At 38.4% G+C, this 15,972-nt stretch overlaps 1 protein-coding gene across 7 annotated transcripts in view; it reads left to right on the top strand.

Moving 5' to 3' along the window:
* Positions 1-5,145, top strand: part of pth2rb (parathyroid hormone 2 receptor b) — a 44,604-nt gene extending 39,459 nt beyond the window's left edge. For all 7 annotated transcript variants that reach the window (XM_067415691.1, XM_067415689.1, XM_067415690.1 and 4 more), the window contains 3 exons: positions 971-1,109; positions 1,904-1,945; positions 2,372-5,145. In XM_067415691.1, coding sequence (XP_067271792.1) covers positions 971-1,109; positions 1,904-1,945; positions 2,372-2,917 — 727 coding nt within the window. In that variant the 3' untranslated portion in view covers positions 2,918-5,145. The remainder of the gene's footprint in view (positions 1-970; positions 1,110-1,903; positions 1,946-2,371) is intronic.
* The last annotated feature ends 10,827 nt before the right edge of the window (positions 5,146-15,972 follow it).

Below are 15,972 nucleotides of genomic sequence, written 5' to 3'. Positions count from 1 at the left end.
GCTGAGGTGACGCAATGACTAACAGACAGCAGACAAACGGCTATCAAGCTGTCACTCAAAGTGACCACGCCCTTAATTCTGGAGAACTTTAAGGCTTTATATAATGTGAATAAATTAGTTATAAAAAAAATCAGCCCCCCATACAGTTGTCATGACGTACAAAATTAGCTATATAGACCAAAACCACAATTTGTACCAGGCTGTAAACAGGTTTTTTTTTCTGCTGGAAAGTTGGGTATTTAAAAATGGGGCTCAATGAGATTCTGCTTCCTTCTGGAGCCTGTCCCTAGTGGCCATTCGATGAATTACAGTTTAAGTCACTTCCGTATTGGCTTCAAGGTAAACTGGGGGAGGTTGCCGCTTGTTAGTAACCCAAACTTGTCAACAAGGCTACTTTACCTGAATGTGAGTGCATTAGCAGGTAGATGTTGAATCACAGGTCTTTCATATATGAGAGGCTTTGACTAGATCATTTTACTTAACATTATTTTATTTACCCACTATTTTGAAGAGACATTTTTGAAGTATACTAGTTATGCCCTTTTTGAGCACTTGAGATTAACTGAGACATGAGTGTGTGTAGACGTTTAAGAGGCTGTTGTGTGTCGACATTGATTTATTGAAATTGAGGTGTTCAGTTTTATAGTGATTTTAGAAAATGTGATTGCTCTCCTCACAGAGCAGCGGTTTCTTGTTTTTCACTGGCATGTCTCTTTGGTGTTAAGGACTAATGCATCTTTGAGCCTACATTCAATACAAGTAAAATATTTCAGTACTGTTAAAATCAGGTCATCGTATTGGAACTGGTGACTATTAACTTGTAATGGAGTCATTTTCGCTGTAAGGAATCTGTACTTTTACTCAAGTATGGTTTTCATGTAATCTTAACATCTAACACCATCACTTGACCATTTTGTAAGTGTGTTTAGGATTAAAAATAGTGATGGAAAATATGTCTGTTTGTGTCCAGGAAGCTGGCTAAGTCCACATTGGTTCTGGTACTGGTCTTCGGCGTCCACTACATTGTGTTTGTGGGAATGCCGCACACATTCACAGGTCTTGCTTGGGAGCTGCGCATGTACTGTGAACTCTTCTTCAACTCGTTCCAGGTGAGTTACTGACCAATCTATTCCACTCTCAATAAACACTCACTAATGTGGCGTTTGATAACATTGAGTATAATAATGTGTCAGTTTCTATTTCGGAGGAATTTGCTCTATTGGCGTGATAAATAACTGCGAAAATAAATAAATATTTCGAAAGCAATTTGCTGCTTATCTGTGGACAGTTTGAACTGAAACAAATAACACCACATGGAATAAATGAAGGGAGATAACAAAAGAAACTGTACAAAATAATTGAATAGATAAAATAAATTAAACTAAAATGAATAAGTTGGAACTGAGGTGCATCAGAATCTCTTTGCTCTTTTGCAGAAATCTCTTTTGAAAAAATGAAAATCTATTAAATTACATTAAAGGAGTGATGAATTGGTGAATGATGGATCTGATATCCATGTTTTTTTTCCTTGCTTTTCTGTCTTTCATGTGAATATAAAATTAATATAATTTAAAAGAGAAGGAAAGTTTTAGCAGCTTTTTTCTTTGATTTTCCAATTTATTCTGTGAAATATAAGGTACAATAAAAGTTGGTGCTGAGTAAATTAAAAGCTTTTTTTCTTTGCTTTTCTGTCTTACCTGTGAAATAAAAGCCAAAAAACCCTGAATATTTATACTTATTCCTATTTATATACAATAAATATTTAGATTTTGGCTTTTACATATGTACAAATGAAAAAGATGTATATTTTTTGATAAGTTAAATAGCAAAACCAGTTGAAAAAATAAAATAATGAACAAGTTTGGCAAGAAACTTTCTCTGACTCACTTTTGGTCTCTTTCAGGGATTTTTTGTCTCCATTATCTACTGCTTCTGCAATGGAGAGGTAAGTGTGGGTGGAGAAACATTTATATTTTAAATTCTGACACTTGAGCAAAGTTCATTTTCAAACTGATCCTGTCAACCTTTCACTCAAAGACAAAGTCTGCAACCGAAATTGCGTACTATGTAAGTAGGTACTACATTTGAATTTGAACTTTGTGACAGTTAAAAAAGTATGTTCTATATAGTAAGAATGAATGTAGTATCATGTGTCCTACCAGTGTCAGTTGCGTCACCTCCATTCATAAATCCTCTCCGGTGGCCTCATGAGATAGAATAGTGTCCATCGTATACGCATTTCAGAATCTCGCTGAAAGTAGTAGTTCATCTGGGTATTTTTCACCTACTGATTTCGGACGCAGCTAAAGACTTGTAGAAAGGTTTTAATGTCAGTCCACAACATTGGTTTTTATCCTCTGTTCTATCCTAGGTCCAGACTGAAATCCGTAAGACCTGGCTCCGTTGGACGCTTGCATTTGACTGGAAGGGTCCTGTAGTTTTGGCTAACTACCGCTATGGGCCTGTCCTGAACAGCAGCGGTGCCAGCGTCCAGTCCCAGCTGACCTCTGTGACCCGCAGTTCTTCCCTCCTCACCAGCAGGGTGTACCGCTGCGCCGGTCAAACCAGCGCCAGCTCACTGGCGCAGACCTCGCACATACACGCCACCTTGCCCGGGTACGTGTTCAGCAACTCGGACATTGAGAGCCTTCCACCTTCGATTCCGGAAGAAACCGACGAGGAGGCCAAACACATCGATGACATCACGTTCAAAGAAAGCGCTAAAATCACCGTACGACAGGAAGCCCTCAGCATTTGTTTCGAAGAGAGTGGCCAAAGCACAACCCATGACATCATAAAGGGGGGCGATGACGCCACCCCTATGAAAATCACCAAATGCACTGATGACATCATGCTGAAGGACTCTTTATCTGTGAGGTACCACAGTTTGGATCAGGAAGAAGAGGAAGTACTTTAAAAGGCAGACTTCATTTAATGTGAATTGCCTTTTGCAACCCATTTGACTGTGGTGAGCCTAAAAGGAAAGTCGCCACAGAAAGAAGAGCTAGTTTAGGGAGGAGTATTTCTTTGAAATTATTCATAGTAAAACGTGTATTAAAAAAAGTAAATGGCGTCCATTTTTACTTAAAAAATCTCGATGCATTGCCATTTACAACCTAATTCACTTCTGTAATGTGATGGATTTACTATTGAAACAGGATATTCAACAACAACAACAACAACAACACAAAAAAACTGGATTTTATCCTTCAGGAACTGATTGGATTGTCAAAATTGTTTGTACATCCCAAAATGGAGGCAGACCCGAATGTGAATTTGCTAAGAAAGTGTATTAAGAAAGTGTCCATTTTTATTTTAAAAATCTCAATAAATAGTTTTTTTTCAACCCATTTTACTTCTGTAATGTGACGTATTTACAAACCAAATTCCAAAAAAGTTGGGACACTGTTCAAATTTTGAATAAAAACAATGCAATGATGTGGAAGTTTAAAATTTCAACATTTTATTCAGAATAAAACATAGATGACATATCAAATGTTTAAACTGAGAAATTGTATAATTTTAAGGGAAAAATAAGTAGATTTTAAATTTCATGGCATCAACACATCTCAAAAAAGTTGTGACAAGTCCATATTTACCACTGTATGGCACCCTCTCTACTTTTTATAACAGTCTGCAAACATCTGGGGACTGAGGAGAAAAGTTGCTCAAGTTTAGGAATAGGAATGTTGTCCCATTCTTGTCTAATACAGGCTTCTAGCTGCTCAACTGTCTTGGGTCTTCTTTGTCGCATCTTCCTCTTTATGATGCGCCAAATGTTTTCTACGGGTGAAAGATCTGCAGGCAGGCCATTTCAGTACACGGATCCTTCTTCTACGCAGCCATGATTTCATTGTTATGTTTGAAAATGAAAGGTCTTCCCTGAAAGAGACGACGTCTGGATGGGAGCATATGTTGTTCTAGAACTTGGATATACCTTTCAGCATTGATGGCGCCTTTCCAGATGTGTAAGCTGACCATGTTTCACGCACTAATGCAACCCCATACCATCAGAGATGCAGGCTTCTGAACTGAGCGCTGATAACAACTTAGGTTGTCCTCGTCCTCTTTAGTCCGGATGACATGGCGTCCCAGTTTTCATCTGATCACAGAACAGTTTTCCACTTTGCCACAGTCCATTTTAAATGAGCCCTTGCCCAGAGAAAGCGCCTGCGCTTCTGAATCATGTTTAGATATGGCTTCTTTTTTAACGGGCATCCAGTATGGTTTTCTGGCATTGTCCCTTACGCACAGAGATTGTTCCAGATTCTCTGAATCTTTGGATGATGATATGCGCTGTAGATAATGATAACTTCAAACTCTTTGCAATTTTTCTCTGAGAAACTCCTTTCTGATATTGCTCCACTATTTTTCGCCGCAGCCTTGGAGGAATTGGTGATCCTCTTCCCATCTTGACTTCTGAGAGACATGGCCACTCTGAGAGGCATTCTGTTGCATTCCTTTTTTATTCTCAATTTGTAGAGTGTCCCAATTTTTTTTAAATCAGGTTTTTTTACTATTGAAACCAAAAAAACTTGATTTTATCCTTCGTAAATTGATTGGATTTCTTTGGAATGAAGCATTGATTCATTGTAAGACCCAGAATGTGTATTAGGAAAGTAATTGGGTTGCATTTTGATTCAATGCTTGCTTCTGCTCACCTGGATTTTATCCTTTGGGAATTGATTGGATTGTCAAAATTAGTCGTACCAAAAATGGAGTCAAACCGTGAATGTGAGTCTGAATGCGTGTCACTGTTTTTTTTTTTTTTTTTGTGCAATCAAATGATGCGATGCATTCATGAAACTCAAGCAATGAATTTCTGCATGAATAGTTTGTAAAATCATTCTTACGTGTTCTCTGTTAATGCAAGAATGCTTTTGCAAATCATTTCCACTACTTGTGTTTTATGTTTGTAAAAATGTTCAGAATAAATTTAGACCAATTTTTGTTCTGCTCGTGTTTCATGAATGCAAGCCAGTGTTCGGAGTTCTGCTTTGCAATGTATTTGATTATGCTTTTAGCGAGACAATCAGTTGGTCGCTGCTTGGCATTAATGTTTTATTGTCCAGTTAATGTTTTTCTTAAATAGTTTTAAATGTATTGATGTTTTACGCAAAGGTGTAATAAATGCAATTAATCATACATTGTATTCCAAAATATGAACAAAAATGTTGCATCCGATGTCAATACACTTAAATTTACATTATAAAATGTAAAAAAATAAAGATTTCAAGAACACAGAAATAAGTATATAATACATTATAATATCTAATTTATATTATAATATATAGTTTTTAATTAAAAAAAATATTTATTTTAGTTTTTATGATTTAATTACTTAAAGGGTTAGTTCACCCAAAAAAAATTATAATGTCATTAATGACTCACCCTATGGTAAAAAATCTTCTCTTCAGTGTTTGTTTTCAATCCACAAACAAAGATTCGAACATTTATGAATCAGCTTATTGATTCATGATTCGGATCGTGTGTCAAATTGTCAAACTTCTGAAATCACGTGACATTGGCGAGCCGAATTCTGAATCAATACGATGATTCATCAAGTAATCTAAAGTAATCCAAAAGTAGTCAGGTTATATTACCTTAAAGCTACACTGTGTAACTTTTTTAGTTTATTCTTAGCTAAAAACACTTAGTTCTTTCAAAAATATATGTGCTCATTAGTGTATATTTACTTCTTTCAAGTAATAAAGTATTCTGCTAAGTTTATAATATGCCATTGAAAATACATACGGGTGAGGGGTTTGAATGCTGGTCGCCATGCTGCACCTCCATCTTTAAAGTACATTAGCCAAAGAGGGACATACCCATAAATTCAAGATTCGCCTTTCGCGTTTTAACACTCGATGGCACCGTGTCGAATGTGAAGAAGGGGATTGCCATGTTAATCTCTGACTAAATCGGCCACCGTAGGAGTTAAAACAAAATCAGAATTGAGAGGAACTGAAACTATTATTCACTGGATGGTGATATAGCTTTTCAACACTAGATGGGGGAAAATCTCACACAGTGTAGCTTTAAATATGTAATGGAATGGAATATGTTACTAACTACATTTCTTGTATATACTATGTAAGTAATTGTTGAGAAAGAACTTCTTCTTTCGGCTGTTCCCTTCAGGGGTCGCCACAACGAATCATCTCCTTCATCTAGTCCTATCCTCTTCTCTCAGACTGACTACCTTCATGTCCTCCTTCACTACATCCATAAACCTCCTCTTTGGTCTTCCTCTTGACCTCCTGCCTGGCAGCTCAAACCTCAGCATCCTTTTACCAATATATTCACTCTCCCTCCTCTGAACATGTCCAAACCATCTCAACCTGGCCTCTCTAACTTTGTCTCCAAAACATCTCCACATGTGCTGTCCCTCTGATGTACTCATTCCTGATCCTATCCATCCTCGTCACTCCCAAAGAGAACCTCAACATCTTCAGCTCTGCTACCCCTAGCTCGTCCTCCTGTCGTTTCCTCAGTGCAACTGTCTCCAAACCATACAACATCGCTGGTCTCACTACTGTCCTGTACACCTTTCCTTTCATTTTTGCTGGTACTCTATCACACAACAGACCTAACACTTTTCTCCACCCATTCCAACCTGCCTGCACACGCTTCTTCACCTCTTTTCCACGCTCCCCATTGCTCTGGACTGTTGACCCTAAGTACTTAAAATCCTGCACCTTCTTTACCTCTTCTCCCCGTAACCTCACTGTTCCACTTGGTTCTCTCTCATTCACACACATGTATTCTGTCTTCCTGCGACTAACCTTCGTTCCTCTTCTCTCCAGAGCAAACTTCTACCTCTCTAGACTTTCCTCCACCTGCTCCCTGCTCTCACTACAGATCACAATGTCATCCGCAAACATCATAGTCCATGGAGATTCCTGTCTGACCTCATCTGTCAGACATTTTATGTAAACAAAAAAAGGAAAGGATGTTATATTATATTCCAAAAAGTGTTTGATATGTTAGTTGGCATTGATCTGCTGTTGAGGTGTGATTTTAAAATTGATAAACTGCTAAAATGAGGACAAAACTATAAAACGTGTTCTGATGAGAAGTTATCTACCCAGCTCTGTATATTTATTTATTAAACGGTTAGTTCCAGTGCTTAATTCTGATTGGTCAATAGGTGTGTTTTATTTACAACCCAACTGTTAACTTACTGCACAACACCCTAAGCAAGCTACCACTCTTAGCAACATAAACAGATATGTTTGTTTCATTTATATTGTTCATTGAAGCTGACTTTAGCCTGTTACGTAGAAGAGAATTGTGAGAGAGATTGAGTGGCCGAGTGTAGCTATTACCTCTATTCAGATTCAGGATTTTTCCTTCAGGTAAGTCTTATGTTCATACTAAAAAAACGTTTGAATGTCCACACCTAACTTGTCCTTTAACAGTCAAGGGGTTTCCCCGTGCTCTGACACTGAACATGCTAGTCAAAGCACTTGTCCGTGGCGGTTGTTCCTGTATTCGTAAGTTACCAGTCCTTTCCATTTAAAAGTCTTTGTACTAATTTGCTTAAAGGTGCACTATGCAACTTTTCCGTCCGCTAGATGATGACACTAGTCTTTACCTCACAGCCAGTGGAAAATAGGACTCTAATAGAAATCATGTTCATGGATCAAGTTATTAATGTTACTATAGTATGAAGTAGAGCAGGACCGCAGCTGCTGTGACACTTCACACTGCTAAGAGAAAAGCTCTTCTGTAAAATAAAACCATAAACCGAGGGTAATGCAGACATGACTCCTTGGTTAAAATGGCAATTTACTCACAATTTACAAATAGTTGGAAACATCTGGGATATACTCAAACTCCTCAACTGAACAAAATATATAGCACTGGCCTGGTGTTTTTTTTAAAAATATTTTACTGCAAAAATACTACCAGTGCACTACAGAAAATGCTGTTTCATGCATACTGAGCACTGTTGAACACTGTTAAAGACTTGGATTCCCATCCTAAACATAGACGAAGTTTCAAAAACTAATGCTGGACGTTTGATGGAGTATTTCTGTGTGAAAAATACTCCTTCCGGTTTCTCACAAGTTTCGGAGAGTTTTTTTCGAGTATGGGTCGGCTTGACGTCGATAGAGCGGAAGGTCCTTGTATGGGCCGTACGGCTCTTCTCCCGGTAGGGTGCGCGCGCGAGTGACTAGAGCGAGAGAGGAAATGCACGCCCCATCAACAATCCTCTCAGCTGCAGATCCAGTCGTCCGTGAACGCTTCTGTCACGCCGTGCTCCACTTTATTCCTATGGGTGACATCAACGCTTCAGCACAGCATTCCGGGAAGGCAGCGCTGCATTTGAACCGATTTGAACGCAGAAATGACGGGAAGCTTCACAACATCGCTTCAGTCGCGTCGCAAAGTGGATCTCCACGGTCACTGCTGTCACAGGACTTCACCAAATCATACCAAAGAAGTGTGTTTTTGACGGAGCGGTCCCAGTGATAAAGGTTCGGTCCTGCTTTGGAAGCAGCCGGTGAGTAAAACTGCTTCAAATGTCTGTGCTGTTGGCTATCGTTGCGTGAGTAAACATCAGTAAACGACACGATCGCGTGCTTCGTCATTCAAATGCGCTAACGGTTACTCCATTGCTGTTCTATGTATAAAGTTACACTAGTCTGACGTGCAAAACCGTTTTGCTTGCTACAGCTAAAGTTTAGTCGCATACAATAGCCCATAAACCGAATCATGTCCTCATAAACTGCGAGTAAACACACACAAATGTTGACAGGCCTCTAAATACAGTACATACCACAGAGACGGACGTCCTGTTGTTGCCGTTTCTCCTGTTCAATTTATTTCAGCCTCCGGATCTGATTCTGGATCATATCTGTATTAGCTGAATCTGATCGATAGCCATGGGTTTGTCCACGCTTGAGGACGTCACCACTTAGTGCGCATTCGTCATTCTTTAGCTCCGCCCACTCTATAGGCCTCCAGGCGCTCGATTTTTTCCGGAAAGACTCGGTATAGCCCATATTTCTTTTATAAATATAATAAAACTAAAGACTTTTCGGAGATATGAAGGATGCAATACTACTCTATAGGTACTCAAGATTGACATGAGATTGACTGAAACTGAGTGTTTCACCCCCCATCCCCCCCCCCCCCCTTTAATTCGCTCATAAAGATAGTCGCCATAGTCGAAAGATAGTCGCCCTAATAATGTATCTTGTGTGGCTGATCACGGTCAGGGACTATTTTTTCCAGCGGAAGAAAGGCTTTTAGTGATTTTACTTCATGAAAGTTACATTGATAAAAACATTTTGGCTTTAATATTTGTATTGTGTGGTAACCGTTTTATAAAAGCAATAAAGGTACTCGAGGTTACTGTTGTATCGTGAATAACAACGCCCTTCAGCAGTGACTTATTCACAACACAGCACAGCCTCTCGTACCTTATTGCTTATAATATACTTGTGCATAAAATCAACATAGAATTAGATATACATTGTAATATCAACACATGGACAGCTTCTAAAATGTAAACCCTTTTACGTACAAATCTTTACAAATACTCATATGTAAATGTGTTTTCATAAAATGAAATTAAATAGGTTTAATACAATATATTATAAATACAATAAAAAACATGAATTCTGATAAACCTAAACAGAGGACACAAACAGAATTTTACTTAGTTTAAAAATAATAAATAGGCCTGCATAACATATGTTGATATTGTACAGTATCAATCCAAATATACAAAATGAATTGATGTCAATATAAAAATAAAAATATGCTACAATGTTTCATTTGAATATCTATGAATACTATAGGGTCATGTTAAGATCAAACAGGTGATCATTACAAAGTAAATCTAAAGCATTACATGTTTACTTATCAATACAGCGGTATTTGAAGATTACAACAAGCCACACACATTTTTCAAGATAGTATTAGTCAAATGTAATTTGAATGTGTATAAAGGCTTGATCCTGAATAGCTGAATTACACTGAAAACCTTTAATAGACTCAAGTGTTTACCGTTCGGTACCCCAGGGTGCCCTTAATGTGTCTTGCTCTGAGTTTAATCAACTGTACAGCCATTCATAGCCCCGTGGGAGGTGGGTTGTGTGTTCGTACTCTGTTATATGTTTGTGATTACAGTTACATAACCTTTCCAAACAGAGCTCCTGTTTAATAACTGAGAAATTTTAATTATAGAAAAAAAAATCTCAGATATTTACCATCAGAAGTTTTTTTTAATCATTTTATCAGCCTAGTTTCAGTCAAATTTGAGTTTGTCTAATTTAAAAGAAACACATTCATAAAACTCAAAACAATTAAACGATTCAGATTACTTCAAATGTGTTAGTTTTGAGAACTTAAAACACCTCGTTTTCGGACCAGCACACCCATGGGCCAAAAGATGGGCGCAAATGTATTTGCTATTTAAACAATGGGGCACTGACATGAAAATGATAACTGCGTTGGGCTAAAACTAGGAAAAAAAAACACATGCCTGGTGCTACATTGCATGCACCGGGATCTATGATAGAGCCCATAATGTGTCAGTTTTGTGAACTCCAAATAAAAAGAAACTACTAAATAATACTCATCAAAAGTTAATTTGATTGAACTAATTTGTTTAATTTAAGTTTCACCTACTCAAACCAATTAATTTATTTAGCATTAGGGTTTACAGTGTAAGAATTAAATTAAACTAGAAATGAAAGAGCAACATCTGAACATTGTCCTTTTGTGGATCATATATTTTGAATTCCATTAAGATGGCAGATCCAATTTTCCCTATAATGAAGCTGAATAGATGTCTTCAGACTCGTGCCAATATTGATTTGCCTCCTGTGAAAAGCAACCGATTTGTTGCCCTTTTGAACATGCACAAAAAGTCTTTTCATAGAAGGGAAATGGAAAATGATTAACTTTAATGATGGCCATTGTGTAAGAGTAGGTGACAGAATGCCACTTTCTCTCAAATCATTATACCTTTTTATGTCCCCATCATCGCTAATCTTGCGACTTTCTGCCTCCATTAGTAAATGCATCAATGCAAAGTCTCCCACCTCCCCTTTCTTTCTTTTAATCATCCCTTTCCTGCATTTGCTGTGCTTATTAGCCACTACGACAAGCTTAGGCGGTGGAACTGATGGTAATGGGCTTCATTTTTTCAACACTCTTTCGCATCAGCGAGGACCCCTGGGTTGCTTTGCCCAGTTGGGACAACAACAAAAAAAAATCCTTCTGAATGCTTGTTGTTGCACTGTGACTCTTTTGTAGAAGTGCTAGCAGCAATGTTATTTCAATGCAATCTGAGAAAAGAACACCTCTTTTTTTATATATAACAAAAGAAGGATATTTCAGGAGGGCAATGGTAGAAATCCCATTTTCCCCACCACCAGTGCAAAAAAATATGTTTTTTAGTCTTTTTTGTTTTGTCTTGTCTAGCATACAATTAATGGCTTGAGGTATAACTCCTATGCTCATAAGACGTACTGCCAAGCCATATTTTCATATCTCATCATGGTATCCAGTCAGGCATAACTTGCCGATGATGGCTTCATTACCGACACTCAACACTTTTATCTCGTCTGAATGGTTTCATTTTTGCAGGTGTTTTTTTTCCTGCTTATTTTTACTTGTTGGTTTAAAATTTTCACTGGGAAATGTTATTGCAATTGCACTTTCTTCTCTGTAATGATACAAATCAGTGTTTAGTCATGTAAAATGCCATTTCGTTTTAGCAGTGTTGCCGCAGTTACTTTGAAAAAGTAATCTGATTACTCCTTTAAAAGTAACGTAGTTACTTTACAGATTACTTGATTTTAAAAGTAACTAAGTAAGATTACAAATTACTTTATTAGTTACAATCAGCAGTTGCCGACAACACCCCTGCCGCCTCAACATAGAAATGACAACCATTTTTGGCAACACTCACTTTATTGGAAGTGTGTTTTTAACAGTAAAGTCAACAATGTATCTCCTGACTAGAGCCCTGCATTTATACCTGAGTCCGACGGGCCTCCTTCGTTTTATATTTATTTTATTAGTCCACGCCAGCAGCAGCGAGAGGACCGATACCGAGAGGAAGCATGTAGAGAATGAATAAGATTGGGCCGAGAACCGACCCCTGCGGAACACCACATGTAACAGGGGGCCGCCTGGACTCACATTCTCCCAATATAACACGCTCAGTCCTGCCAGGAAGGTAGGACTGAAACCACTACAGTGCTGCTCCAGAAAGTCCAACTATGTTGTGGAGGCGGTCCAAAAGGATGGTATGGTCCTCTGTGATGAATGCCTCTGTTAGGTCAAGGAGAATGAGCAGTGATGTTGATCCTTAATCAGCTGTCATAAGACGGTCATTTGTCACCCTGAGCAGAGCTGTTTCGGTGTTGCGGGCTGAGCCTGATTGAAATATATCAAATAGGTTGTTGCTTTTAGATGGTTGTGGAGCTGAGAGGCGGCTTCCTTGTCTAGAACGTTTGACAGGAAGGTGAGGTTGGAGATCGGCCAATAATTTGCAAGGACCTCTAGGTGTAGGGTTGGTTTCTTGAGAATTGGACAGATGACAGCAGCTTTAAGGGCAAGAGGGACGTGACCAGTTTTGAGAGAGAGATTAAAGGGGTACTTCAGTGCTGGGAAAATGGATGTATATTTAAACTGGGTCATTTATGTAGTAGCGCCATATATATATATGGACCGGCTGGCCGACTACATTATATATAATGGCCAATATAATAAATATATATATAATGTAGTGCATGGATTGGCATGTATTTATGATAGTTGGGGCAGCCGGTCCCTGAGCCCTCCCTAGCTCTACAGCGCCCCACAAATTTCCAATGTAAATCAGTGGTGAAAAATGGAACTGTAGTGCGCTCTCTTTGAGAACCCTTACGTTATGTTCACACCAAACGCGAATTGAGCGTCAAAATCCCGTCTACCATTTACATTTACATTTAATCATTTAGCAGACGCTTTTATCCAAAGCGACTTACAAAAAAGGGGAGAGCAATAGAAGCAAAGAAACAGACAAGGCCAACAACCTGTAAGAGCTGTAAGAAATCTCAATTAATTAGCACAGTACACATTACAATTTACAACAATTTTTTAGACATCTACAACAAAAACTCGTACGCAAAATGCCGAACACTGGATTTTGATAGCTATGACTACCGCATCTAGTTTGACGCGTGAACATTTTGGATCCATTCGTGCAGCTAATTGGACACGTAGAAATCGTGCATTTGAAGCGAAATAGACGTGCGTTAAAGGCGATCCAGGTGAAATATATTAGGCATTAACAGCCACATGTGGTTCAGCCAACGCACTATTACCTGGATTATCTTCACTGCATGTATATTTAAATAAAATATAAAGTTATGAAACTTCACTTTGCCCTCATTCAAAATGATTTGGTAGGCAACAACAGATTAATTGGACCAAAGATCGCCCATTAGATGTACAAAAGAAGAAGTATATGTCATGTTTAACCTCTAGTCTGCATAACCATATGAGCCAGCAGCAAATGCCAGAAGGACTGGCCGAGGAAAGGCTGATCTCGCTGGGGTTAACGAGCGCTGGGAGATCACCTGGATCTCACAACTACAAAAACGCAAGAGTGTTCTTTTTAAATAGGCTCTGTCTATAAGTAAAATATCCTAGATAAACCACACATTTTAGCTTTAAACAATTGCATTATCAACTGAAAAGCATTAAAACTACATTTAGTGACAAAATATCACTATTTCTTTAATAATATGCAAGGTTTCTCATCACGTGACAGCAGCAGCCAGGCTCTTCATATCCAAAGTTCAAATTTTTCAACTCGGGCGTATACGCGAATTCGCTTGAAACGCGTGAATGCATAAAAAGGGCCACTCGCGCGTAACGCGCAAGACGCTCAATTCGGTTCAAATTTGCGTTATTCGCGTGAACTGGACGCGCGAATGAGGCGGAATCCCGCCGCACGAAACGCGTCTATCGCGCCGCAGGACCTCCAGACGCGCGTCAACGCGCCTTTCCATTGACTTAACGTGGAAATCATTCACTCCAGAGTCCAGACGCTCTATTCACGTTTGGTGTGAACGTACCTTTAAAGCAGATTTCTGGCTGCCCCACTTATTTTCATGTTAAATCACTAGGTTTAAAAATACATTTTGTCAAGGTAAAGTATGGCATACTCACAAAGTCAACAATAAACAATCATTTTTATTGCAAATAAATTACAGAGAAAGCCAGCACCGTACTCTCCCTCCATTTATAATCACTGACAGAAGCAGTTAGTGCAGTGCAAGCTCACTGATTTCGGAACTGGAATTAATTTACCGTGTGTTTGCCATTTTTTTTCACACAAATGTGTTCCTCACGCGTTTAGTTATTATGTTTGAATAACTAAATTAATGCTAGGCCTGACTATTTAAGAGACTTTATATATATTAACAGTATGTGGCTCAGTCATGCTTCCAACAAAGTTTCTACAGTCGTACAAAATGGTTTTATGTCCAAGATTCCAAGATGGCCGTTTTTTTAATGGATGTTTTTCACAGTAACCGACACAAAATACACTGTAACAAAAATGATGTCTCCAACTGAAAATTTTCTAGTGACTGATCACATCTACATTTTTCAGTTGGCCAAATTGAATTTCCGTGAATGTATGTTTTAATTGTTACTGTATTAATTCACAGAAATTAATTTGGCCAACTGAAAAATTAAGTTGAGTCACTAGAAAATGTTCAATTGAAGACCTAATTTTGTTTTACAGCCCAGATCTCTAACTGTTAATCACAAACTAGCTTGGCAACTAGCAAAGTTTGGAACTTTATTGAGATTCTGAAACTCACGTGTTGGGATTTGTTTCTCAGAAGGAAAATTCTAAAGCAGAAGCCCTAAGCAAAAGTTAATTTCCTATCCATGTGAGAAATCAGAATTCATTTTGTGATTTTTTCTTGCTTGCAGGCTATGAAAACCAGCACCAATTTAGGCAATGCAAGCATTAATGAGCGTTCCCATCTCTGGTTGTTACGCGCATACACTTGCGTGCAAAAATAATGAACACCAAACAAACTCAATAACAATATACAAAAAAATAAATAAAACCTTGAGATAATGAGATCACACTTATACACACATATAACACGTTCTCCATTTCAAAACCCTTGAGGTTTCCAAGTGCTCGGTTGATATTTGCACCTGCTAATTATACAGAAAGAGCCATGCAGAGAGCGATTATTAAAAATAGAGGAAGCTTTACTCGCACCTCTGCTTTGTTTCCCTTTTTGTTGTGTTGTGATCTGGAACATCAGAGATTCTGATCTACATGTGGTGGGTGTTGTGATGGAAGGGATATATGGGATTTGAAAAAGGTTTTGATGATAATTGACAGTAATGAGCTGAAAGGGCCCAGTGGCATGGAAATCAATGTACTGTAAGGCTTCAGGGAGCGACTCCTTCCTTGTTTTGTGTTCTTTGATGATGATGTTCTCAGAGGTTACAAACACATATTTACTTAACGTAAAGGGCTGGTTCACGCAAGAATGAAAATTCTGTCGTCAGTTATATCGAGTAAATTGTATGACTTTATTTTGTGGAACAATAAATTAATGTTTGGGCTGCTTGATCTTTTCCAGAGCTGGGGGAAAATGTGTTCCGATTTATCAGCCCCTCCAGCATATTCTACCATATATATATGTGTGTGTGTGTGTGTGTGTGTGTGTGTGTGTGTGTGTGTGTGTGTGTGTGTGTGTGTGTGTGTGTGTGTGTGTGTGTGTGTGTGTGTGGAAAAAAGAGATACAATGTAAAATTGTTAAATCAACTTTTACACAGCTGCAGACCGTCCAAATCCAAATGACACATCAGTGTCTGCTTTCCATTATTAGCCACATTTGAGTAAGCTTAATAGCTTGACTGTTTCGAATATTAGAGTTGGCAAAATTACCCAATAAACACACCTCTGGATCCATTGGGAAATCA

Source organism: Pseudorasbora parva, chromosome 14, assembly GCF_024679245.1.
Source record: "Pseudorasbora parva isolate DD20220531a chromosome 14, ASM2467924v1, whole genome shotgun sequence".
NCBI lineage: Eukaryota > Metazoa > Chordata > Actinopteri > Cypriniformes > Gobionidae > Pseudorasbora > Pseudorasbora parva.
The sequence above is the reverse complement of the archived record's forward strand: the minus strand, read 5'-3'. Positions and strand labels throughout refer to the sequence as shown.